This window comes from Leptonychotes weddellii, chromosome 8, assembly GCF_054177405.1.
Source record: "Leptonychotes weddellii isolate Sample4059 chromosome 8, ASM5417740v2, whole genome shotgun sequence".
NCBI classification, from domain to species: Eukaryota; Metazoa; Chordata; class Mammalia; order Carnivora; family Phocidae; genus Leptonychotes; species Leptonychotes weddellii.
In genome coordinates this window covers 21,025,016-21,051,340 of record NC_138376.1, presented here as the reverse complement: position 1 = coordinate 21,051,340, position 26,325 = coordinate 21,025,016, and the positions used below count along the sequence as shown (strand labels likewise).

General features: G+C 39.1%; 1 protein-coding gene across 1 annotated transcript in view; it reads left to right on the top strand.

Annotated features, from left to right (window-relative positions):
- The window catches only part of GMDS (GDP-mannose 4,6-dehydratase), a gene marked incomplete at its 5' end in the record, with an annotated part of 322,994 nt that overhangs the window by 175,201 nt on the left and 121,468 nt on the right, over nt 1–26,325 (top strand). Inside the window, one exon of the mRNA XM_081827535.1 lies at nt 23,036–23,154. Coding sequence (XP_081683661.1) covers nt 23,036–23,154 — 119 coding nt within the window. The remainder of the gene's footprint in view (nt 1–23,035; nt 23,155–26,325) is intronic.

Here is a 26,325-nt window from a genome sequence, read left to right as displayed (position 1 = left end):
AAAAATGTATCATGTATAGTGGTTTGAACTTTTGACCCCAGTAATAAATATTTGAACTCAAAGATACTCATAAACTGTTAATGGATTTGATATTTTTTTAAAAACAAGCTGCACCCTTTTATGTTAAAATCTCCTCCATCCTTTCCAAGGAAACTAAAGTCTTGATTAACTCATTCTTGGAATAAGATATGACTCCTTCAATAGAGTTTCTTCTCCACATTCTCTCAAGAGGAATTGACCATGTAGAACTCATATGTTAGCTAGACATTACTAATTGAGAACTGAGCCAGCCCATCCAGTAGCAGTTGGAACTGCTTCCTGTGAGTTCTTAGCTGATAGTTGATCTCTTTCAAAGTGAATTACTTTCTTCTGTTGCCCATGCTGTGAAGCGGTCATACCACGGACACTCGGATTTTCCTCTGATGCCACACATGCCTGTCCCAGTGGCAGCCCTCTTTTTTCATTTGCACAGCTCTAATTATTGTGGTCCTCCAACACCCAGAACCCTTTCATGAAATGGCTTAGTGCGGGCGCCTGGGTGGCTCAGTTGGTTAAGCGACTGCCTTCGGCTCGGGTCATGATCCTGGAGTCCCGGGATCGAGTCACGCATCGGGCTCCCTGCTCACCGGGGGGTCTGCTTCTCCCTCTGACCCTCTTCCCTCTCGTGCTCTCTGTCTCTCATTCTCTCTCTCAAATAAATAAATAAAAATCTTTAAAAAAAAAAAAAAGAAATGGCTTAGTGCAAATTAGCACACTTGACCCTTGAGCAACATAAATTTGAACTGTGTGGGTCCACTTACACACGGACTTTTTTCGATACAGTACCATACTGTAAATGTATTTTCCTTGTGCTTTTCTTAACATTTTCTTTAGCTTACTTTATTATAAGAATACCATGTATAATATATATAGCATATGGAATATGTGTTAATTATTTATGTTATCAGTAAGGCTTCTGCTGGACAATAGGCTATTCGTAGTTAAGTTCTTGAGGAGTCAAAAGTTATATGCAGATTCTCACCTGCATGATTGGTCAGCACCCCTAACCCCTGCATTGTTCAAGGATGAACTGTACAAGTGCTTCCCAATTATAAAGAATGTGTCTCCCTTTTTCCTTAGGATATTCCTTCCTTGCCCCAGCCTCAGGAATTTAAAAGAGAGAGAGAGAGAGCATTGGGTTTTGATTTTGGTCTTCATTGTCTCCTTCTGCTTTATTTTCCTTGTAGCAGTAACTGAAAATAGCATGAGATTCTAGAGATTACAAAAGGGCAGTGTGTACTTCCACACATAGTTGTGCTGTTTTCGTAAATATCATTCTTCTAGTCCATCAAAATGTAAACCTCAGTAAGTGCAGGTTTCTGCTTGCAAGGCTGTTCTTTCTGTTGCTCTTGGAAGCCAGCAAAAGCCTCTTTGCCTGATCTCCCTTTTCTTTCCTACACTCTTAAGTTTCTCTTAAGGCTGACTGTCTCCATATTATTTGTTCACACTTCCCAGAGAGCTCCTCTCTTCTTCCTTCTGTTGAATATTTATAATAGTAATAGAGCTGGGCTCAAATAGCATACTGTACCAATAGATGCTGGTGACCTAGGATGTTCTCCTGGCTGGACATATCAGATGTTATAAAACTGTCAGTTTTCAATCGGACCACTTCTTACTTCTACCACTGTGGGACTTTGCAAATCAATTAACAGCTCTCATCCATGGTTTTCTCATGGGTAAGAGAGAAACAGTAATGCCTCCTTATTTAATTCCCAGTTTGCTGTGAGGATCAAATTACGTACTCTGAGGGCGTTTTATAAAACATGTAGTGCCATATAACTGTAGGATTATAACTGTGCTAATTAATGGTAGTGGCCATTTTATTGATCTACTACTGTGTACCGGCCATTGTTATAAGCAGTTTACACTCATTTTCCGATTTATTTTTTTTAAAGCCTGCCCAAAAGGTATTGCTACCCTTATTTTAGAGTTGCAGTGACTTGCCCAGCCTCCTAGACATTAAGTAACAGAGCTGGGATTCTAACTAGGGTCTGTCCAGTGCCCAGGCTTTCCTCGTGGTTTCTCTCTGAATCCTAAGTTAGGAGGAAGGGGAGACAAAAAAAGTCACCATCAAAGCCATCCTCAGTGGGATACAATTGAACGTGAATATGATTTGTTTGACTGTCTTGCAGCTGACATGCTCCAGGTTAATCATACTTTCAAGCTTAGGTATCTTAGCTCCAAAAGAATATAATGTTTGAGTGCCAGAAGAGGTGTAGGTGTTTTGGCATATAATGTATGAGAAATAAGTGAATTTCAAAAGTGAGTCTGTCTTACACACCTTTTATTTATTATATTTATTTAATTTGAGTTTAATTTATCTAATTTATGTATCTTATGAACCAAATGAAGAATGCATTAAGTAAGTTAGAGCCCTTTGCTACTATACACACTCTAGCAGATGCTTCTTTATTTATTATGTTGGCAGCTTTCTTTTTTAAAGAAGAAAACCGTTTTTTCAAAACGGTTGACTAGATGCTTTTGGTTAAATGATCTTCTGCCCTCATTAGGAAAACCATTATGGATGCTTCTGACAAATTCTCCTCCTCCTCACTTCTACTTTCCTGGTATAAGTTTTTGCTTTACTATTCAGTGGTTGGCTCTCGGAACAGGAAGGCAAATTTGACTTCATAAAACCAACAACTAACATTTGCACAGTGGTTTACCATTTACAAAGAAAGCACTGTTCGCTCCTTTTGTCTCACTCCCAGTGCTGGGGGTCACAGTCATAGGACTCCAAATCACAAATGAGGAAACTGCCATCTTAGGAATGCTTTCGAGCAGTTGTATTGACAGTGTCTACAGTTTCATCCCATATCTGGTTCATGGTCCTATTCTCTACTGCAAGGACTGTATGCTAAATTTCTTTGTGTCCCACACAGCTTTAGTGCAGTGCCTTAAACCTAACCCTCAGTAAATGTGTACTAGGTGGAAGCATGAATGAGCAAACAATCAGTGGAAACTGTAGCGTTTTCTAAACTAGGGTCCAGAGATGGTCTTCAGGGAAAATCTGTGAATCCCCTAAAAGCTTAGGCAAAAATGTGCTCATTCGTAGGCTCACACATATACATGTTTTTCGGTGAAGAAAGAATCCATCTTATTTTTCAATTCTCAGAGGATTCCATGACCCAAATAATGAGTCATGTTAATAATTACTGTTTTAAAAAATTAAACAGATAGCCACAAAATATCTTAAGGTTTTATTTAGCATTTGTAACAAAAGATTGAAATCACCAGAAAGTTAGATTTAACCTTTGTGTGACTTAAAGGCTATCAACATTTTATGTCTGAGTTAATTGATTTTGGTTTGTTACAGCTTAAAACAAGTGAGGTTGAAGCTTGGGCTTCAGTCTTCCTATATCCTAATTAACAGCACAGTTCTATGGCCACGGATTTCACTGAGTCACATCAGCCATCTTGAAAATGCCCATGGTGGATTTAAAAAAGGGCAGGGAGTGTGCCAGTCAATTCCATCCCTGTTTCCTGTATTCATATGTGCATTGCTTCAGTCCGAATTTAGCTTGATACTTCAGCTGAGAAGTGACTAAACACAAGCTAAAAAAAAAAAAAAGAATTACCCCCAGCTTTGAGAGAGTTTCCTAACCCAACTTTTGACACTCAAGAACATTATTTTCTCATAAGACATTATATACCTTCTGTTACTGTGGGTGCTTCTTAAGGATAGAGTCCATTTCCTTTTTATCTCCGTAAATATAAGATGCATTGGCCATTGTATGCTATGTATTCAGTTAGCATCAGTCATTGTTGTGAGGCTTTAGTGAAACAATTAGGGGCATATTACACAGAATCACTAGGTCAAAACAGAGGACTTTTCTAGGAACAAATTACAGCAGTAGATAACCTAATGTAAAGTATAATATACTAGCAAATAATTTTTATCACTGAGTACTTTGCTGTCTGTAGTAGAAAGTAGTATAATCAGACAAAGTAAGCCATTATCCCTCATCCAGGGCCATATTATTCTATACCTTTTATCTCTTACAATGGTCAAGGAACATTAAAAGGAATCCAAAGTTAAAAATGTCTAAAAGTGCGTGCACAAAATGTTTAAAAGCGTACAGCATCACTTTTAGTCTGCAAAATGTCAATAGATGAATAAATTATGAATATTCAGAAGACACGAAAGATTTTTTTAAATCAAAGCAAACAGTAACATGATGGTGTAGTAGCTAACAAGAAACATTTATTCATCAAAGAATTAGTAAACATAGTATTTCCTTGATTGAAGCAGAAGAGCTCCAAGATATATATCCAAGTCTGAATTCTTTAATAGTGTGTTGGTCCTATTTCATAGACAGGCTGCACTGATAGCTCTTTTTAGAGCTACTCTCCTAATTAAATTTTTTAGAAGCAAATGATAAAATGGCTATCCTTGCACTTTTTGAACAGATCTTATTAATTATACTATCATTCTAAATATTTACAATGTGTTCTCTCAAATATTTGTAGATAGAATAGAAAGCATGTCCCTACGACATTATATGCCTCACTGAATTGACATTAGATATTCCCATGTTTACACACCTACATATGGTTAATGACTCATGTTACCTATTAAAGTTTCCTGTTTCCTAATTTAAAAGATATTTAACGACCGAAGTACTGAAATGTTTATTTTTGACCTTGGGATCTTACTGCTTCATATAGTAACCCATAAACAGGCTAAATACTCATTTTAACACCAGCAAACCCACGTTTTACCTTTAGTATGAAACTAAGATTTGGTCAGCTGAGGTCAAGTTGGACACTTAGCATCACTGACATTATAGTTGGTGAACTCTGTCACAGAGAGTCAAACATAAACACTGAGCATTTCTACAGCAGCTTAGAGCTGGGATTAACTTGGATCACCTAGTCTTCTGCTTTTAATGAAATTCTCTCCCTTGTATTTTCATGTTTGGAAGAGAGTCCAAAGTTATCTCATGCTAATTTAGTCAGGCAGTGCCCTCCGGGGATGTCACAGGCTTCCCTGACCTCTCCAGAGAGAGATTCGGTGAAGGGATGAGGAGAATTAAACATTCCTGAGAAATTGGAAAACAGCAACCCCCAGAGAATTTGCAGAGAAACTCGCTCCAGACTCAGCTGCCAGATACTCAAGTCACCTTTTCAGCACTTGCTTGACGTCTCTCTCAGTCCCATCTGGCTTGACTCAGAGGTCAGTCTGGGGACCGGGAGAGGTGGCAGCTCTGAGAAGAATTCAGGGGAGGTCTAGCAATAGCACTTTGTGTCTTTGTCATTTGTTGTTATCTGAAGTACATTCAAAAAGGTGGACAGAGCAGGGGATGGAACTGGTGCTGAATTTTGCTTTGCTCTTTTTTTTGTCTTTTTTCTTAACCCCAAATTTACTTTAGGTAAACTGGTATTTTTGATGAATGCAGTTTAATTTAAGGGTTGTTGTTGTTTTTGTTATATAGGACCTCTGCAACTGATTATTTTGTAATTATATTAGCTATTTTACAAAGGATGTTTTCTCTTGTGCATTTAATGAAATTTGGGGTGAAGGGGGACTGGAAAATATGTTTCCGGTTTTAGAATCATATTCTCTTTGTGGTTTATATTTCCTATATGAAGAGTTTTAGAAAAGTAGGAAAACAAGAGTACTCTTAAATGTGGTATCTATATTATAAACAAACTAAGGAGCTACAACTTATAGTTTATTTTCTGGGATAGTTTTATTTTCTAATAAATTGAATGAAGTTCAGTGTGCCCTGCAGTAATGGTGTGAGAAGAAGGTTTGGAGATCCTTGCTCGATTTCACACTCAAGTCAGATTCTCAATGAAAAAAAAAAAAAAAAAAAAAACCTTATTGGGGTACTCCTTTAGGCCAGATTACTCAACAGGCAGACCTCAGATCTGGCTTCACTGGTATGCCTTGTTTAGTCCAGGTAATGTATTAAATTTTTTAAGCTAACAGAATTTGAGAGGGTTTTGGTTTTTTTTTTAACATAACTCTCAGTTTTTAGCATTTCAGATTTGCAACTTCTTTTATGTAACCAGAAGATCTGGCAAGACTGGTTCTACATCCCTTTATGGGAACTGTCTGCTGGAGTGAAGTTATTGTCCCTTCTTGAAGGAAGGCAATACTCTCCAGAACACCAAGGATGACCCAGCTAGGGGGACTTGAAGGCATTGGAGTTGGGGACCCTGTCCTAGACCCCTTTTCCAGGGCCCCATCAAAAAGAGAAATGATTTTTCAAAGTAAAATATTTTGTTCACTAGAAAGTTATTCCTAATTTTGGGATAAATGCTGATATATAAATACTCATTTCCTCACTGGCTCACAATATGATTCTCATATGCTTTTATCTCCTACACGGTGACCTAAAAAGAGGGTTGGAAGATGGAAGGTGTGGGTTCCAGGGCTAGGCCTGTCTCTGGGCATCTGCAGCACCTCATTGGACCCCAGTTTTCTTATCTCTAAAACCCAAACGAACCTGCCGACTCTCCAGGTCTCTGTGATCTTTGCCACTGTTCGGTTTCCAGTGATTCAGCACACAATAGCATAGGTTTCCTAATTTCCTTACTTTTTCTGTCAAAAAAATCGTAATAATAATTTACCATCCGCTCAAACATGTTGGGGCACTGAGGGAGTATTATGTACAACAGACTGTGCAGAGAATCCCTTCGTAAAGATAAGAATCATTCCAATAATCCCCCTCCCATTTTACCTCTCTAGTTTTCTGAAAGTGCAGTCAGTCAGTCTGTGGGGCCAGTCTGAGGACGCTTGCCCTAGTTATCTGAAGTAGAGTTCTTAATAAGGGGACTCGGGGATGTTCAAAGAACCCAGGCTGAAGGTTTCAAAATCCTTTGGTGTTAAGGCTGAAAAGTGGAGAAGGAAGGAGGGTCCTGTGTTGGGTCTTGGAAATGCCTACCCCAGGCCCCATCACCGTCTTGCCATTTCCTAAGCCAGGGTGTGCCGAAAGAGTTAAAGGGCCTCGAGCCTTAACCCACCATCGGGGAGTGTCTTGGGCACTGGAGAGGATCTGGCACGGGACGTGTTTTCATGGAACTGCTTATCAAAACTAAGCTTCTGCCGTTTCATTTAGACGGGGTGGATTGGGTGGAAAACTGGCACGGGGATCAGGAAATCTGCCTTCTGTTCCTCATTCTGCCGCCGCGTGACCCGTTTACAGGTCATTCCCCCAGCATGTCTCAGTTTCTCCATCTGTAAAATAAGACGATGACACGAATGTTCTTTGTCAGGAATGTTAGGAAGCCCTTCTGATGATTTTCATTGAAACTGCGGGCAAAGGAAGCTTCTCATGGAGGTCCTGCCTTCGTCCATCCTTTAATTCACTCTTCTCTAGTGCATTCTGATCCATTTGGAGGAATTTTTCAGACCACAGCCTTCTTGCTACCTATTAATGGGTTGTGTTCCCAGCTAACCTTCATGTTGACACCTTCTCCCGCTCTAGGAAGAGAGCCAGTGGAGGTAGAAGCACTTGATGCCAAAACAAACAATAAAGTTTGGAAACACTTAGACCAAGATAATTAGGGAAATGATGTTGAATAAAAGATGGCGTTAGACCTATTATTATGCTTAAGTTAGAATCCAGTTCCAGAAAGCACAATCTCCAGTTAACTGATCTCTTTTAAAAGGTCTTATTTTGTTTCTTTAAAGATTTCATTTATTTAAATCATCTGATCACTCCTCCCTTTAGGCTCTACTAATGGGTTTTCTTCTTCACTGAGAATTATACTGGAAAAAACTTGAATCAACAGCTATTTACTATTTAGGAACACTTAAACACTGTCTAACAACAATTAATGAAGCTAACCCTATTCAGGAAAAAAAAAAAAGACTTAAAGCCCCTCTGAAACATCTACCTGTGTAACACAAATCCACTTTCCTGAAATAGCAGAAACCCACATATAAGACAAATATATAAGTGGCCAGGATTTTTGTGCTCTTTCAAAACTTGAATATAACTGACCTATTTTGGGCAAGGAATCAGAAATTCTTAAGAATGGAAATGTTGAAACCCCAGATTCCGTTCTAAAACACATTTTTTAAAAAGAATTAGTGCACTGAAAAATGCTGTGTTTTAAGTATAATAACAGTCTATGGAATTATCACATCATATCTCAGTGATCGTTATGGAACACTGATCTCTTAGGCATTAACCCAGGAATTTTCTCCAATAATATTATCATTTGTAATAGCAATAACATTGGGTAGATCACAAAGTGCTTTCAATAGATTATCTAATAGGATACCCAAAACCCTGTAAACTGTGTAAGAAAATCGAGAGTGAAATAAGTGGCTTACCTAAAGTGACAAGCCCAGAGTCTTAGGACTTCTGTCCGAGCTCTTTTCACTACATAACATTAAGACTGTCCTTTATGACTGCCTGTTTTCCTGTAAAAACACTTCATTTGCAAAGACGAATAAACATAAGGCCTTCATCCCTTGCCCCTGCCATTCTCTCAGCTCTCACATTCAGGTTCAGAGCTTCATTTGGAGTGTGTGTTTTTTGTATTCAGTCTCACACCACAGGCCCAACTTTCAATAATTGTCTCCTATCTTGTATGAAAGTACACAAGTGGTCAGAGAAAGAGTTCCTAAGATCCCAGCACTGTTTACTGCTGTGAATAAGATTATTTAAAAAAAAAACAAAACCTTTTTTTTTTCACTCCTTCAGCCTTAACCTCCACCTCTAGTAGCACTATGAGGAGCTAAGTCAGATGAGAAGCAGGCAGTTCTGTGATGCCTGGTTCCGTTCTCCTACAGACCCTCCAAACTGGCAGGTGGGGTGCTGGGGAAGAGCGGATGTCTCAGCTAAAGTAGATTGGAATTTCAGCAGGTGGCGCTGTTTCCTCCAAGTGAGTGGGAAATGTATGCCCCCCGCCCCCACCCCAGGCGAGGGGCACTGTTCCCGGTTACTAGCAAACATCCAATACTTGTCCTTTTTTCTCAATGGTCCTAGCAAAGTTTTGAACCAATCTGATACTGAGTTGGAGACAAAAGTGAGTCATGCAAACCGACAAACTGGTTCTCATTGCTTTGTAGGTCATCATGCCAGCAGGATGGCTGGGATGTTCCTTCTAGGGTAAACCTGCAGTCCATTTCACTGTTGGAAATACAATGCTTGATTTTTTTTTTTTTTCCATCCCTGTTTGTTCTGGAGTCAGTCACACATAGGCAATCTATTTGAAAGAAAAAGGAAAGGCAGGAACAACTGTGTAACTGTCATTACAGCCAAGCATGTTCATTCTCTCACTGACCAAGCTCTTTAATGTCTGTGGACACATGCTTCTGGAGGCCTAACCAGATAGTGATGCTAGTGCCCTGGGACTAGAGGATTTATCACTTGGCAGCCGGTTTACTTGTAGAGAGACACTGGGAATTTATCTCCATGCCCTTGGAGAACTGCTTTACTGAATGTCTCTCTTAAAGACTTCATTCACTGATTCTTCAGCCCACTTATTACCTAGTCTTCTCACTAGACTTTGTACTTTGTTCTTTTTTAATTTTGTTCAAGAGGATTTATTCTAGAAGACACCCCCTGAATGGTGGAGCTGGCCTAATGGGAAAGGACTCCTTATTTTATCATCAGGTCTGTGGATGACCCAATGGCCCACCGTTAGCAACGTCTTAGAATATGTCCTAAAGCTCTGATGGCACAAATCACCCTCACCCACTTAGTTTTTCCCTCTATGATTTTAGAAAGAATTTAGTAGAAATGGGAACTGAAGATTTGCTCATTTTCAAGAGCAGTCAAAATTTACTGCAAAATATTCTGCCTGCACACATCTGAGTCCTTTAAAATTACCAGCTTCTTAAATTAATGTTCAATAGTTGTTCTCTAAATCAATAACATTGCTTTTAAAACAAAATTCCCAATATTACCTAGTGTCTCCCGGTGAAGAAAAAAGACTTCCGGGAACACATTTAAAATTTAGTTTTGAAATGTTATCTGTTTGAGGTTTTCTAAATACCGTTTGACTCTTCCTAAGTGCAACAAAATGGAAACACTATCATGTTCTTTGAAAAAGCGTAATAGGAATGTGAACGTGAGGGGTTTTGGTACATTCCATTTTGAAGACCCGGTACGTTGCACATCTTCCTAGGAAGGTTCAAATCGTGAAGTTAGCATCTGTCTTTTGTAAACACCGCTCCCAAAGTGCTCTCTCTCTCTCTCTGAAAGTTGGAGACTGAAAGAATGAAGCACAGATCCTCTCCAGGCCAAAAGTTGCGTCATAAGCCCTTCGTGATCAATAAGAACATTGTGGTGGTTATTTCATAGCTGATTAACTTACATGTCTACAAGCCAACACTTGACTTGAAAGGCTGGTCTGGTTTCTCGCGATGCGAGCGTGGCCTTTACTAGCCTGTCCTGGCACCGAGTTCTGGGACTGCTCTTTCCTGACCGCAACCAGGGTACAGCCCTGCAGTTTCGTAGTGAGTAACCCATCAGCTGGAACCTGCACTTCTGTGAAAGGGCATTTTGTCTTTTAGGGCAGTACCACGAAGACAAGATAATTAGTGTGAGGGAGGGAAAAAACAGAATCGAAAACCGCATCAGATACCTGGTTGTGGACTCTCCACCTTTGAAGAGACAGAAAATGTGGTGGCTTTATTTTTCTTAATAACTAGGATAAATGCAAATCATTATAGGTAATGGAGCATTTAATGATGAGATGATGCAGAAAGACATAACTTAATAAAAATTATCCATCTGTTTCTCAGTTCCTTGTTGAAATACACTGTGTCTCTTGGCTTTTCTGTAATTGGTTTATATGGTATTGTATTTTAATTCATGTCAGGATCTTAGAACTTCCTCTTAAGGGTTTTTGTATTCTTCCTTGCAAACTTTCTGTTTCATTTTTACGGAACTGGAATCCTTACATCTTGTAGTTGAAGTATAGTTTTATTGTGCTCAACATTACTTTTAATTTCACCAGTTGTGGGGTAAATAAACCATTGTGTACTTGGGGAAAAAAATTGGCAGAAAAGCAGAATATGTTAAAGACTCTTGCTTTTCATTGCTAGTGAGATTTCTCAACTGGAGCTTCTCTGTTTTATTTTGCCCCTGGCTAACATCTAAAGATCAGTAATAAAGCTCTATGCAAATACTTTCATGTATTTAAAGAACAATATTTTGACACTCATTGACACAAGCAAAAAAATACAACACTAAATTAGTGTTCAGGAAAACAATGAAGACATTGTTCATTCATATGAAATGAATGTGAAAAATGTTGTGTTATATTAACAGAAAAGATTGCTCCTCAGCTCTTGACCTTTAGTGTTTGCTAAATGACATTACTTATGGTGTTGTGTAGTAATAGACAATTTTTTATTGTTAATAACGGATCTCGAGCAGTCACTGATACTTGTCAGACTACTGGAAATTTTAGTCACCAAAAATAAATGTTTATTCTCCAGGGTGGTAATTTGAGGTAAGCTTTGCTAAAGATTTTTAAAAAATGTTTTTTGGACAGTTTGGAATTTCCAAATACTTGATAAGTTAAATATTTTGAAAATGTTAATTCAACGTATTAAAGGCTTATTTTTCTAGATTTCATCTAGATTTACAAATACTCCCCCAAAAAATCTCCTGTCACCATCTATGTGTTTTCAAAATAATTGAACTTTTAGGAGCTCTCTTGATTTTTTTTTTTTTTTAATTTGGAGAACACAAAGAGGCTTTTTGTTCAGTTTTCAGTAGTGTGGAGGGGACCTTATTGGAGGGGAAGTTGTCCCTAAATTATTGCTTCTTATATATAGTGGAATTTCTTTCCTCCTGTATCACTAGGCTCCAATATTGCTGCTACAATAAATGTTGTCTTAAATAGAATGCTTCCCTTTTCTTCTCTTTCAATCAGGGACAGTACAGAGTCAGCATCGAGGAAATAATTATGATAACAGAAACGTTATGCTCATGGATAAGACCAAGTCCATAAGGGTAATTTGACCTCCCAGAAGAACAGCATTGTTGATGTTGGGATATTTTTATATTTAGCAACCAAAAATTAAAGGCATAATGATTAAGTCTAAATCCATTCAAATATAGTTTTAAGAGTATTGAGTGGGAGAGTCACTTTTAATTTGAAATCCTGATTTTTGTGAATGAGAACACTGTGGGGAAACACATTTGAAATGAGTTCAAATGAACAAGTTAAATGGGACACTAATTCCCAGTTAGAAAGATGGTATATCCGTCCTAGCCTGCAGTCTTTAGAGGAGCTTAAGACTGGGCAGTGAACAGGGTTCGCTGGGATTAAAAAACAGACTAAGAATTCTCTGGATCTCTCCTACTCCTCTCCTGTGCAGTAATTGTCTCCTCTTTGTGCTCCCATACCTCCTTTCCTGCTAGCATTTATCTCATTGGCCTTTTGTTATTTTGGTTGCCGTCGGGCACTTGGCAGTCTTCTATATGGATTCTAAGGTCTCTAATGGTGCCTTATCGCCTTTGGAACTGCCTTCTCACACTGAGTACAGAGCCTGATACATGATTGGTCCCACGCACTCAGACTCAGCAAAGTTCTGACAGTCTTGTTCCATCTGCAGCTGTCATCATCTGAATTTATTGGCACAAGGAGCAGAAACCAACTCAGAGAAATTCAAGTAAAAAGGGATTTATCATGAAGAGTGTTGGGATACTTTACAGGAACTGGAAAGTGAAATCTGCTTTCTTGTTTGTCTGTGCATCTCTCCCCTCACTGCCCCCCCAAGCCTTGTAGGCTGTCTTTTCCCACTCCTCTACCCAAATATGTCTCGGTGCTCAGCTCGGCTCTGCTTCTTCTGCGGGCCTCCCCTTGGCTTCAGCGGGGCTGGCTGACTCTGTGTGGCAGTCATCCAGCCCCAGTGTCCAGTGCTGTACTGCTCATTCAGTCTCTGGGTCTCTTACACAGACTCTTTTGAGACTGATTGACCCAGAATACGTCAGGTCTCCATCCATGATAAGGGAGTTGGGAAGGAGGGCAGGTATAGAGACCGGTCACCCGGCTTAAAAATGGCTGCCTGATTCACTCCCTCAATAAGAGCTGTGGGTAAGGATAGTCTTCCTTAGGAGAAAGGTTTTAGAAAGCTTCCATGCCTAGTGTCTTCTGACTACTACCTGGAGTTTATGTCTCAGATATTCTTTCTTAAATCAAATGTCGAACTTTTAAAACACTTTTCGTATATAAATGTTGGTGATCCATAAGTCAAGCACAGCATCTACCTTGTTTATCCCTCCCTGATATACTGTCAGAGTCTAGCAGAGTGCCTGGCATCTGGCGCCCAAATTTTCCATGAATATTGACTAACAGTATGAGGTTAGCCCACAGAAGTCCATGCAGCTATTCCTAACAACCATTTCTAATAGAATTTTTCATGAAAATGCATGTTCACCCAATGCACTAAAAAGAATACTTAAAGAGGAACTGGGTCCCAGCTCTGGCACTAACTAGGTATGTGATTTTAAGCAAGTCACATAGTCTCCCTGGTTTCAGTTGCTTCACCTCTAAAATGAATTGAATTGGATGAGAACATCTCTGCAGCCCCTTCCAGCTATAAAATTCTACAGCTCTGACTAACAGAATCAGGATTAAGTTCACTCCACCCTTTCAGTCTTCCCTCCCCATGCCATATATAGGTGTAAGAATTTGATCATGGAGAGAAACTAGATCCTCCCAGGCACCAATAACCCTCACAGGCTACATAATTATCGTTGTCATCATCATCATCATGATAAATAATAGTCTTTAAACACTCACTGTATCCCAGGCACTGTTCCAGGCACTTTACCTATATTAACCTATTTAATCCTAAAAACGGCCCTATGAGGTAAGTACTGTTATTGTTCTCATTTGTCTGAGGAACGGGAAGATTAAGGAACTTGCCAGAAGTTACCAGGTGAGCCCTGGACCTGGGGTTTAAACACAGGTGGTCCGATTCCAAGTTTGAGCTCCTGCCACAACATGCAGTGTTTGTCATTGTGGTCCCCAGATAAGCAGCCTCAGCTTAGCCCTGGACCTTCTTAGAAATACAAATCTTCAGGTCCCACCCCAGGGCTATTGAATGAGAAGTTCTTGGGCTGGAGGAAGCCAGCAGTCTGTGTTTTAATCTTATGCATGATTCTAACGCACACTAAAATTTGAGAGTGCCTGCTTCTTCTCTTCAACACTGCCTTCCAACATACCTGTAAGTGGTTCTCTAAGTATTTACTCCCCAGGTATGCTAATTGGGGAATAAATACCTAGAAACGTGGTATTGTTGCCCATTTGTACGTGGACAAGGCAAACATTCAAATATAGGTGATCATAAGTTAGGAGCTAGTTATACTGCTTTTCAAGTTCTCTGTCACCTAGTTGCCATGACTGATGAAATCAGTACAGAAAAAGTCAGGCGGTGAAGACAATAACAAAGGAGGGAGGAGAGGAGGATTATTCCTCCATCTCTGCTGCAGAGATGAGGAGGCTTCCTCCATGAAGCCCTAATAGAATCTTTGACAGGTTGAGCAAACAGAATTAGGGCAGTGCATCACATAGTATGTGGACTCTCCTTCCCTACAAGAGGATGACTGACTCTTCAGCCCTGACCCGTCCCATGCAGGGTCCACTAGCTGCATGTGCTTACTGAGCACTCACAAGGTGCTCAGTCTGAACTGAGATGGGCTATAAATGCAAAATACACGCTGGACTTCAAAGACTTAGTACACAGAAAAATAATGTAGACTATCTTGATGACATTTTATATTGAAATGATACCGTACTTTATATATTGGGTTAAATAAAACATTGAAATTAGTTTTACCTTTTTACTTTTTTAATGTGGCTAATTGAAATTTTTAAATTCAATAGATGGCTTGCATTGTATTTCTATTGGGCAGCATTGTTTTAGACTAAGCTTGTATAGTCCTATCTACATCTCCCTTAATGCACGTAATATGGTGTGTCTATAGTTTTGATTTACTGGTAACCATGATTATCAAACCTGGAACTGAGAGAGAGCTATGGCAATGCTAGGACCTGTTATTCAGGGAGCCCGGAACCAGCCCAGAAGTGGGATTCCAAAGGTCAGAGTCAGACTGAGAGGCAGAACCAGGTGGTCAGGATGGGCTTGAAGGTAAGGTCACAGAAAAGTCAGAGCTGGCTTCCCAAGAACATGTTTAGGCCAGGAACCATGAGCAGAGAGATGGACGATCAGGTGGTCATGAGTATAAAGTAACTTCCTGCTGCATGCCCACAGCTTTTATATTGTTCCTGCCAAGCCAGGAACTAATTCTAGAATGGCTTACCTGGGTATACGAGTGGGAACAGGTAATTGGAAACACCTGGTTGAGGTAGGTGGCTGGGCACGCTCCAGGAAACAACCACTTCTGGGAAGTATGTTGTGACAGTAATGGTATGAGGGCCAAGTTAGAGCATTTGTTAAATTACAGTGACCTGAAAGTGAGTTTCCATATTCCAGGTGTTAGTCTGCGAATTACTGTTGCCCTCATATAAACCTAATGCTGCACGATGTTAATGATAGAGCTCTCTATATAGAAACTACAGACTGATGCAGTAATGCTTATATCAAAGGCAAACATAGTCATTTCATTACTATATTGAAACAATCAGCTTATGTTATAGTCATCACAAGATAGCCTTTTGCAATAGATTTTTTCTAGAGATGGCTGCAATAATCCCTCCCATTCGGCAGGCCTGTTTGCTCTGTGACTCTACCACTCTTCTCATAAAGGGGGAGGTCTCTTTCCCCTTTGTTGAAATTTGGGCTGACCCTATAACCAGCAGTATGTAGAGGAAGTGACTCTGGCCTTTCAGCTTCTATAAAAAAGCTTGAGCTAGATGATGAGAGACTGCAGGGTTGGGGGACATGTGAAGGAGAACTGAGGTACATTTAGCACCAAGGGACCCAGACCTGTGAGGGTGGCCATTCAGATTACCTCGGCCACAGGGAGCAGAGATGAGCCATCTGCCCCGAGCCCTCCTAAATTCCTAGCTCACAGAATCCTGAGCAATAAAAAGGTTTAAACCACTAAGTTTTAGGATGGCTTATTAAGCAGCATTAGACAAGTGGATTTATTTATATGTGGATTTTTCATTAAAGTCTTTTCATATATTATATGGTCACATAATTTTGGGATATACATAATTGCTTAAAATAATTCCTTATGCACTCGCTCAGAATATGTTATGCTAAACATACATACAAGCTGTAGATTTTGCTCAAATTAATTTTCAGTCCTAAACGGCCACAAAATGGTATTACAGAGGAAGGGAGACCATCTTTATGGATACCCGCGTCGATACTGCCGAGTGGCAGGGAGACGCTGCTGAAGGAGAAGCCGGTTTTACCATCTGTGCCATAGCCTCCTAGCTGAGAGTCGATGCAGGCTATGATCCGGGGGAGGGGCAGAGAGGAGGCAGTACCGCACACAGCTCCATAGCAGCCTGGTGATTGACAGACTGTTCTGTGAGCCACACGAACCACACAACGGCTGATAAAGGAAGGCAGCCTTGTCCTGGGGCAGAAAATGTACGGGGTTCATGAGAGGGTTTTGAGAGAAGTTTGAAATGCAGCAGCAGGCCGCCCTCGGCGTGCTTTCCTGTGCCTCCTCATACGATTCTTCAGCAAATATCCCACCTTGTTCAAATAGTATTAATAATCGGAAGGGCACTACCCCAGGATCTATACTGGAGGTGAGAGTGAAGAAAGGATTGCAAGGAGAAGAAAAGGAGCAAAACAGGTGAATAGCCCATATCCTAAGGAATATTATTCAAAGAAAAATACATTGCCGGAGCTCAGTTCATTGTCCTCCATAGATTTCAGAAAATTATAGGCAACATGTTTGTGTTCAGTTTGCTAAAAACTATTACAGCAGTCCATGGGCCAGTTGACTGTGTTTGTAAATAATGTTTTATTGAAACACAGCCGTGCCCATTTGTTTCTGCTCTGTCTGTGGCTGTTCTTGCACCACACAGCAGTGTTGAGTACTTGTGTTAGGTACTAGATGGCTCAGAAGCCTAAAATATTTACTACCTTGCCCTTTAAGAAAAAGTTAGCTGACCCCTGACTTAAAGAAAATAAATGAAGGAGTGAAGCTGGAAGTAATCAGGAAAGATATGGAAGAGAAAAAGAAAATCGGTCCAGAAACTGAAGCCACCTTAGCAATGGAATTTAAAATAAATGTTACTGAAAACAATCAGTGGCAGGAAGAAACCACATAAAATAATATGGAAAAGACCAAGCGTAAAAATGATTAGATAGGGTATAATAGGCATAGAAGACAGAAGAAAAGAGATACAACATGAGCATAATTGGTGTGCCTGAAAAAGAAATGGAACAAATATAAGAGTGAAATATACTCAAAGAGTCATAGAAGAAATAAATACATAACTTGAATCTGCATATGGTATCCCCGAAAAATTGATTTCAGAATGATTAATGCAAGACTAGGAGCTTTTAGGTTTTCAGTTCTCATCCAGGGATGAGAAAAACTAACCCTCAGCCTTGGAATTTGTAGATCGGTGTACATGGCTGGAATGAAAGCAGGGCAAGGCAGATTTTGACACAGCCTTTTTCTTGTGGTGCGTATTTTTCTTGTGGTGCATCAACCTATAATAATAGGTTAACAGCAAAAGTAAGAAGAGCTCTGTTGCTTTCTAAATTGTGTTCTGTTGTTTTCGTTGTTTTTATTTATTATCTAATGATTCTTTTCCTCTTCAGTAACTTAGTATCTTAAAAATGTCTGAAGGCCTCTTTATCAAAGGAATCCACAAACCACAGTATTTTTGCCCATGAAGAAAATGAATAGATTGAGAAGTCCTTAAGGCCAACCTCTGGTTTTATGCTAGATGATTTTCTTGATATCAATTTTATTTATATAATCATGTAGTACCTGTTTCCCAACTATGTCATAGTAGGGGGGAGTCTCCCATGCTAACCCTCAGACCTGCCGATGTGAGTACCGCAAAGCATAAGGCCTGACCTAGCACAAGACTACTTGAAGTCCTGACCCAAACTGTGAATACCAGGCTGTTATCATGAAAACAGCTACTGAACCAAGTTTAAAGACAAAATGTAAGTGAATGGAGCCCCAGTTGGCATTTTTTAATTGGGAATTTAAATATCCATTTGTTCAAATTCCTATGGTTTTTATTAGAATTATTTCATAGACTTTCTCCACCGAAATATATATATATATATATATTTAGTTCTGTTTTAAGATTATTTTTATGACAGTAGCACATAGAGCACAAAGCACAGGACTAAAAAAGCAGCAGTCAAATAAATATAGTTAAACATAACCTTGATTAACAAATCTTGTTATTCATGGATGACAGCTCAGTTAATAAGTGTTTGTGGCTTGGATACTGAACCGGAGGTTAATGGCGAGGTGGAAGCAATTGTAGAATCCAGATTTTTAAGACAAACACACATCACACCCCAAAAGGCATGCATGGAATCAGGTATAGTTAGTCGGCTGTGGTGATGTACTTTGGGTGTTCTCCTTCACTGGTCCAGCTGTGAACAGCCTCCAGAGCTACCAAATCAAGGAAGGAGGAATGATCCTTCAGTGCCTACTTCCGCGTTCATGACTTGAATGGCCAAAGAGTAGATTGTGGGAGGCAGTGTTTTCACTCAAATTTTCTACAGTTTTATTTTGACTTCTCTAAATTAGATTTACAGAACTGATAGCTTCTATCTATAATTATACAGCTACAAGATAACGCATGTCCAAATTTAACTAATGCTTATAACCATCTACACTCTGCCTTCAGATGTCAATGGTATGGCGTCAGATTTCTACTTCACGTACCTTAAAAGCAAAATGAACGTGAGACATGATTTGAAGACCGCACTCTTCATTTGCTGTTAAGGGACATTTTTATGTCGAAGAATCTGAAGCCTTGGTACATTCCTTAACTGATTGTCTTTCCTCCCTGTGGGATGGATTAAAAAGCAGGAGATTTTTTTTGTTTGCACTGGTGATCAGGTCACGGCTGAAAGTAAATAAGTATCTGAGGAAGTGGATAAGTCAGTCATATCCTTAAAGGGCACTGAAAGAATGTGGGAAGACTCTCTTTTTTCTCCTTCATTCCTTGAGAGACAAAGAGAGAGGATTGACATCTAAAACATGTAACCTCAAAATTGTTTCTATAGTCGGAAGCCAAAGCCAAGTGGCGATTTGATCACAGATTGTGGCCTGGCAGTGTCATGGGTCATATGTTCAGCATGTGAACAGGAAGGTGAGAAGTGGTGAGCTTTTGCCTCCGTTGTGCTGTCCATCAGAGAATAAATGGACCAAATCAACGTGTGCAGCTGTATAAGGAGGGGAATGGCTGAGTACTTCTCACACAGGGGCCTTTGTGTCCTGGACATGATCTAGCATTATGATGGGATGCACTGGGCCTCGGCTTTGTGGCAAATTACTAACCCATTATCACATCAGAACACAAGATCATTTATCTTCTAATCCAGAATGTCACCTGTTCTTCATTTACCAGTCAATAACCATTAATTATGCTCAGTGGAAATTTAAACAAAGCCCTTTCCCTCTGTTAAAACCAGTAAACTATTCAGTAATAACAAATAAATCTGGAGTTGTATATCCTTTCCCTTCCCATTCCCAGACTGGAGTCTGGTACAATATGAACTTTAGAGGAAATGCCTAGAAATTGATAGGTCAAAGGCCGCAGATAGTCTGATGGAAAAGAAAAGAGCAGATTCTTGGCACTCACTTTAGTGAAAGTGAGAGGCTCCTACTGATCCCAAGATTCCTGTTGGGGAACAAAACAACTACCAGGGAACTTGCCCAGTGTTTAAAGTAATCCACCATTAACCAGTAATCATATTTTCTCCTTTTATTTTTAGCAAGCCCTTGCTTTCTTTCACATGACTAAAAATATAATTATTTTCAAAACCATTCTAGCACAACATAGTGTTTCAAAAGAAATAAAATAAGCTGAGCAGTCCTGAAAGACCTATTTTAAATGTTATTTTTAGAATGGAAATTTGAGTAAAACACATGTAAGTGTATACACAAATCCCTCAGAAAAATGTTCAAATAGAAATTCTAGCCAGAAGCATAATTTAGTTTTTCCTAAAAACTTTGAAAGTATTTTGAAGAAAGCCAAAACAAGTGTGTGTGTGTGCATGTGTGTGCATGTATGCGCTCAGGGGAGGTGGGAGAGTCAGCTTAGCTGGGGAAGGGTGGCCAAAGGGCAGTCTCAGTCCCAGTGAAGTCAACCATACTGTGTGCCATTGGTCACATGGAAACTCAGTGAGATAATATGAATTCATTCCAAGGACTAGACCTGGGCTCTTGTGTGGGATCTGGAAGGAAAGGTCAGAGTTTCCAGACAGAGGAGAGAAGAGGGCATTCTAGGCCACGGGAACTGCACGTGCAAGACACAGAGACACAAGGAGCTAGCCCCCCACCAGGCCACTGATAATGCACATGAGCCTCGGTGCCCATAACAAAAACACCTCTGTGGGGACCTTAACAACAGAGGGTGCTGGGCACAGACCCCACTCCTCCTCAGCCCAGAGCATTTTTAATAGTGTGAAATGGCCCTGAGGTCTCAGAGGTACAAGGATTTTGGAGACTCTGTGCTGCATGGACTATCCCAATAAAGAGAACATCTTGCGTTTTGTGCCTTTTAAAAATGGATCAAGTTTTATTATTAATACTAATCTAACTAGTGTGAATTTTTAAAGTGTTGTGACTAAATTCATCATCTGTGATTTCTTAATGCATGACACTTGGAGGTATTTCATGAATGCCAGCAAAACTGTCTCCTAGCCAAGACACTTTCATTGGTTACTTCTCAGTGTGTCACTGACCTGAATCTATTGCCATTGTCCCACCCAGTGTGCCCACCTCCAAGGCGCATAAAACCGCCAAAAGTCTCATCCTCCATAGAACAAAAATAGGATGGAAAAGTCTTACAATAGACCAAAAATACAAAATATTCACAAGAAATAACTTCAAGTAAAAGATAAATATCTATTTTTTTTAGAAGGATGCCACAAATTCAAATGAATAAAGAGGAATTAAACTTTTTTGGGTTGTATCCTCTGAGAAAAAAGAAGCTGCTCCATTGGCTTCAGCAACTTATTTTTCAGCTTATCCAATAGCAACGAGGGAGACACCAACCAGCACAGTTTTCTTTAAATGTTAGAACCAGAGTGTAATACACATAATATTGGGGACTGTGTTCTAATGAAGTGTCTATTATTTTTACCTATTTTATTTTGAAAAGTGGGTGAGAATGATGAAAAAAACAGTTGTTGTCATTGTTGTTGGCTTTGATTTTCTTAAAGAGGCATGCTGCGGTCAGTCACACACGAGCTATACTGTTGTGTTTTTTAATCTGCGTCTTCAATCTGTGTAACAAAATCATTAAAATTAATGTACAGTTCCAAACTGTAGAAACGATAGGCCTGTGTGTGGCTGATAAAAGTTGTTATAACCAAGTGGAGCAGGGCTGTGACCGTTGCTACCAGTTTGTGTCTGAGACACGCAGCTGCACTGTTGCCCAACTAGACTTCTTGTTCCTGTTGAAAAAGTACACCGTATGATGCATGCACTGAGCACTTGACCTTGAAATGCTGCCTGACGAATCCTGAACTCTGATGCATTCTTATTGCCACTCAAATAACTTTTTAGAAGTGGCAGTGCTAGGGGCGCCTGGGTGGCTCAGTCGTTAAGCGTCTGCCTTCGGCTCAGGTCATGATCCCAGGGTCCTAGGATCGAACCCCGCATCGGGCTCCCTGCTCAGCGGGAAGCCTGCTTCTCCCTCTCCCACTCCCCCTGATTGTGTTCCCTCTCTCGCTGTATCTCTCTCTGTCAAATAAATAAAATCTTAAAAAAAAAAAAAAGAAGTGGCAGTGTTGTTCGTTACATAATGGTTTTCCCTTTAATGATTCTTGACTTACTTGGATTTTTTATGTCAACATGCTGGAAAATTTCCAACTTTATTGTTAGGAAATTTGGTTCCACTTTTGAGGAAGATCATCTGTCTTTAAATGACTTTTTCTTACCTTCCATCCATGATATCAAGGAAAATTGGGCAATTCTTTTTAAACTCTTCTTTTCTTAAATATACTATGGAAAGTTTCTTTGCCACAGATACTCTTGAACATCTTGTTCCTTTAAATTGTAGCCCAAGGACCTGCTGTGTGAGAATCAGGATGCCTAAAACATGTCCTTCCAGTCTACTGAGTCTGAACTTCTGTGTCCCAGGCATCTGTGCTGAGATGTTCCCTTGATGATTCTGATGCACATTAAAGTTTGAGAACTGTGATGTTGAGAATAGTGTAGTAAATTCATTGTCATTTTCTAGCTGTACATGTCAAAGTCTTCAAATAAGGTGGCCTTAGATTGAGGTGACTTTTAATGCCTTAACAGCCTATGTAGGTGAACCAAAACCTAAGCCAGAGTCAGTGCACTCAAATCCAACAAAATGAACCTTAAGAACAACGAGTCACAAACAGCTACCTCTGCTTTTTCAAATAAGGCAACTCTGTAAACTATAGTCAGTCACAAAATTTGTTTACTTTGCTTCAGTGTCTACTCTGAAAACTCTGCTCCTAGTTTCTGTTGGTATAGCGCTCCTAATCACCTTTGGTTTAGTGCTGCCTTATTCGAATTGATGTATGCTCCAATAAACTCTTGGCAAAAAAAATTTAATATGCCTCAGTTTACCTTTTAGCAATGTCCATCTCCAATTATTTTTTTTTTACAGATTTATTTATTCATTTTAGAGAGAGAGTGTGTGCGTGTGGTGGGGCGGGGGAGGACACGTGAGGGAGAGGGAGAGAGAATTTAAGCAGACTGCACTCTGAGAGCAGAGCCCCGCCATGGGACTTGATCTCAAGACCCTGAGATCATGACCTGAGCCAAAACCAAGAGTTGGTCGCTTAACCAACCATGCCACCCAAGCGCCCCTCCAATTACCTGTTTCTGATACCATTATATTTCTCAAGTGACAGCTGGATGCACTTTGACTTGGATTTGCCTCTCTCTCTTTCTAGGCTATGTGGCTGATGTTGCAGAATGATGAGCCAGAGGATTTTGTCATAGCTACTGGGGAAGTCCATAGTGTTCGGGAATTTGTGGAGAAATCATTTTTGCATATTGGAAAAACCATCGTGTAAGTATGAATTGGTTTCTGGCCATTTATCAGACATTTGCTGGCAAGTTTGTATATGTGCTTGTTAGTCCTCCTTGGTTTTGTCTTTTTCCCCTTTTACTCTCTTATAAAACAATACATGGAGTTTCAGTATGAAACAGGGACTTTGTTCTTCACTGAATCCAATCCCAGTTATATTTTACCTTTTTTTTTATTTTTTAAAGGTTTTTAATTTAATTTTTTTTAATTTTTTTAATTGTTTTAATTTTAAACTTTTTACTATGGCTAACACATGGTTTACTGTGATTTTACTGTAGGTAATTCTGCTCTTACCAGATCAATGTGATAATATTATACAATTGTTTTTAATATTTTCATCTATGTTTTAAAAATTTGAAACTGCAAAAAACTTAGAGAAAAATTTCAAATCCATTACAAACAATCTTCTTTTCTTTGAACCAATGAGAGTAGGTTGCCAACCTGATGCCCCATCATCCTGGACTTTTGTGCGTATTTCCTATAAATATTCTCCTTCATAAACACAGTACAATCATCAAAATCAGGAATTCACAATGATAAGTTACTACTGTCTAATCCTCAGATCTCTTTTGAGTTTTGCCAGTTGGGCAATGCTATGCTTTATACCAAAATGATCTAGTTTATAATCATGCGTTGCATTTATGTGTTGTGTTGGAGTCAGATTTTTATTGGAATGTTTGAAAGATTTGTCAGAAATCCTTTATTGTAGATGGAAAATTTTTCTTTTTTGGTAATTTTTTTATTGTGGTAATATATATATATGTGTATATATATATACACGCAATTTGCTATCTTAACCATTTTTAAGTATACATTTCAGTGACATTAAGTATAGTCACAATGTTATGTAATCATCACCACCATCCATCTCCAGAACTTTTTAATCTTCCCCAACTAAAACTCTGTACTCATTAAATAGTAACTTGCCATCCACCCCTTCCCCCAGCCTCTACTTTACGTCTCAAAGAATTTGCCTACTCTTGGTACCTCATACAAATGGAATCATACAGTATCTGTCCTTAGTGTTTGGCTTATTTCACAAAACTTAATATCTTCAAGACTGATCCATGTTGTAGCCTGTATCAGCATTTCATTCCTTTTTAAGGTTGAATAATATTCTGTTATATGTATTTGCTACATTTTGTTTATCCATTCATCTTTTGTTGAACACTGGGTCCCTTCCAAAGTTTGGCTATTGCAAATTATGCTACTGTGAACATGGATATACAAATATTCATTTGAGTCCTTCCTTTCAATTCTTTTGAATATATACTTAGTAGTAGAATTCCTGGGTCATATGATTATGTTTAACTTTTTGAGGAGCTGCCAAACTGTTTTCCAAGATTCATTTTTGAAATATAAGAAAGGACTTCTACTTTGAGCTATGATAAAATGACAGAAATCAGATTAAACCTTCTATCTTAAAAAAAAATTAAACTACATAAAATATATGAAATAATTGTTTTAGACATTGGACAACAGGTAGTGCAGGTCTGTGATCCCTGATAGAAAAGAAACAAATGAGGTGAGCCCTGCAATCACTCTGGGCCTCTTCCTGGAGGCACAGTCTCAACCATGCAACATGAAAGAGGCACTCCAATAGAGAACAACTGTTTTTGCTGAGTTGAGGAGGTGAGGTAGAGGTCAGAATTTAGAGAGTCTGAGGCACCTAACGTTAAGGGGCAGAGTTCTAGAAAGGTGGGCTCTACAAAGAAAAAAGAACTCCAGAAATCTGCATAAGGACCCCATTCAGTTTGTATTGAATAATAAGATGTAGAAGTATTAGAAGAAATTCCATAAGTTTAGATGAAGAACTGTCTGGGAACTGGGAACTGGACATTCCTCAGACCTTACTCAAGTCTGGGAGTCATTTGCATTTCAGCCAGCCTCAATGGAGAGATGTTATTCATCACTCAGAGAAGTAATACAGATTCTAGAGGGCTATGTCTCAGTAATGTGGCTAATCCTGAAAGTAAAGGCTACTCCAGACTTAGGCTAACAAAGTTTAAGTACGAACTTCAAAAGGATCAAACTGGACACAAGGAACAAATCCCTACCATAACAAAGCCCAACGTTCTTCAAAAGAAGACAGTAAAATCTAGACCCAACAACATAAAATTCTTAACATTCAGCATTCAATAAAAAATTAGTAAGAGTGTCAAGAAGCAGGAAAATATGACCTATAACCAAGAGAAAAATCAATTAGCAAAAACAGTCTGAGGAATAATAGAGATGTTATAAGCACTCAGGGATATTAAAAAACTATTATAACTATGCTCAACTATTGAAAAAAAAACATAGGTTTAGTGAGAAGAGAGGGAAAATATATATTTAAAAATAGCTAGATGGAGTTTCTAGAGATGGAAAATTAAATATCTGAAATGAAAAATTCACTGTTGGCATCAAGAACAGATTAGATACTGCAGAAGAAAAGATTGTTGAACTATAAGTATATAGAAGTATAATAATAGAAATGATCCAAGATGAAACATAGAAAAAAAAGAAAGACTGGAGAAGGAAAAAAAAGACCAAAAAACAGAGTCTCAGTGACCTGTGGAACAATATCAAACAACATAACATGTGTAATTGGAGTCCCAGGGGAAAGAGGGAATAGGGCACAAAGAAAGAATTAAATATTGGCCAAAATTTCCCCAAATTTGGTGAAAACAATAAAATCACAGATCCTTAAGAGACTTAATATATCCCAAACAGGATTAACACAAAGAAAATTTCACCAGGATACATCATAATCAAATTACTGAAAATAAGTGCTAAAGAGAAAATCTTAAAGGCAGCCAGAGAAAAAAGAGAATTATTTACAGAGGAACAAATTAAAAGAAAGTTTTGTTATCAAAAACTATGTAAGACAAAAGACAATGGAGTAACATCTTTAAACTGCTGAAGGAAACCTACAACCTAGAATTCTATACCCAGAGAAACTTTTTCAAAAATGGAGGTGAATTACAGAGAGAGGAACATCAGAATAACGTCAGACCTATCCACAGAGACCTGGCAAGCCAGAAAGGCCTGGCAAGACATATTCAGGGTACTAAATGAGAAGAACATGCAGCCAAGAATACTTTATCTGGCAAGGCTTTCATTTAGAATGGATGGAGAGATGCAGAGCTTCCACGACCGGCAGAAACAGAAAGA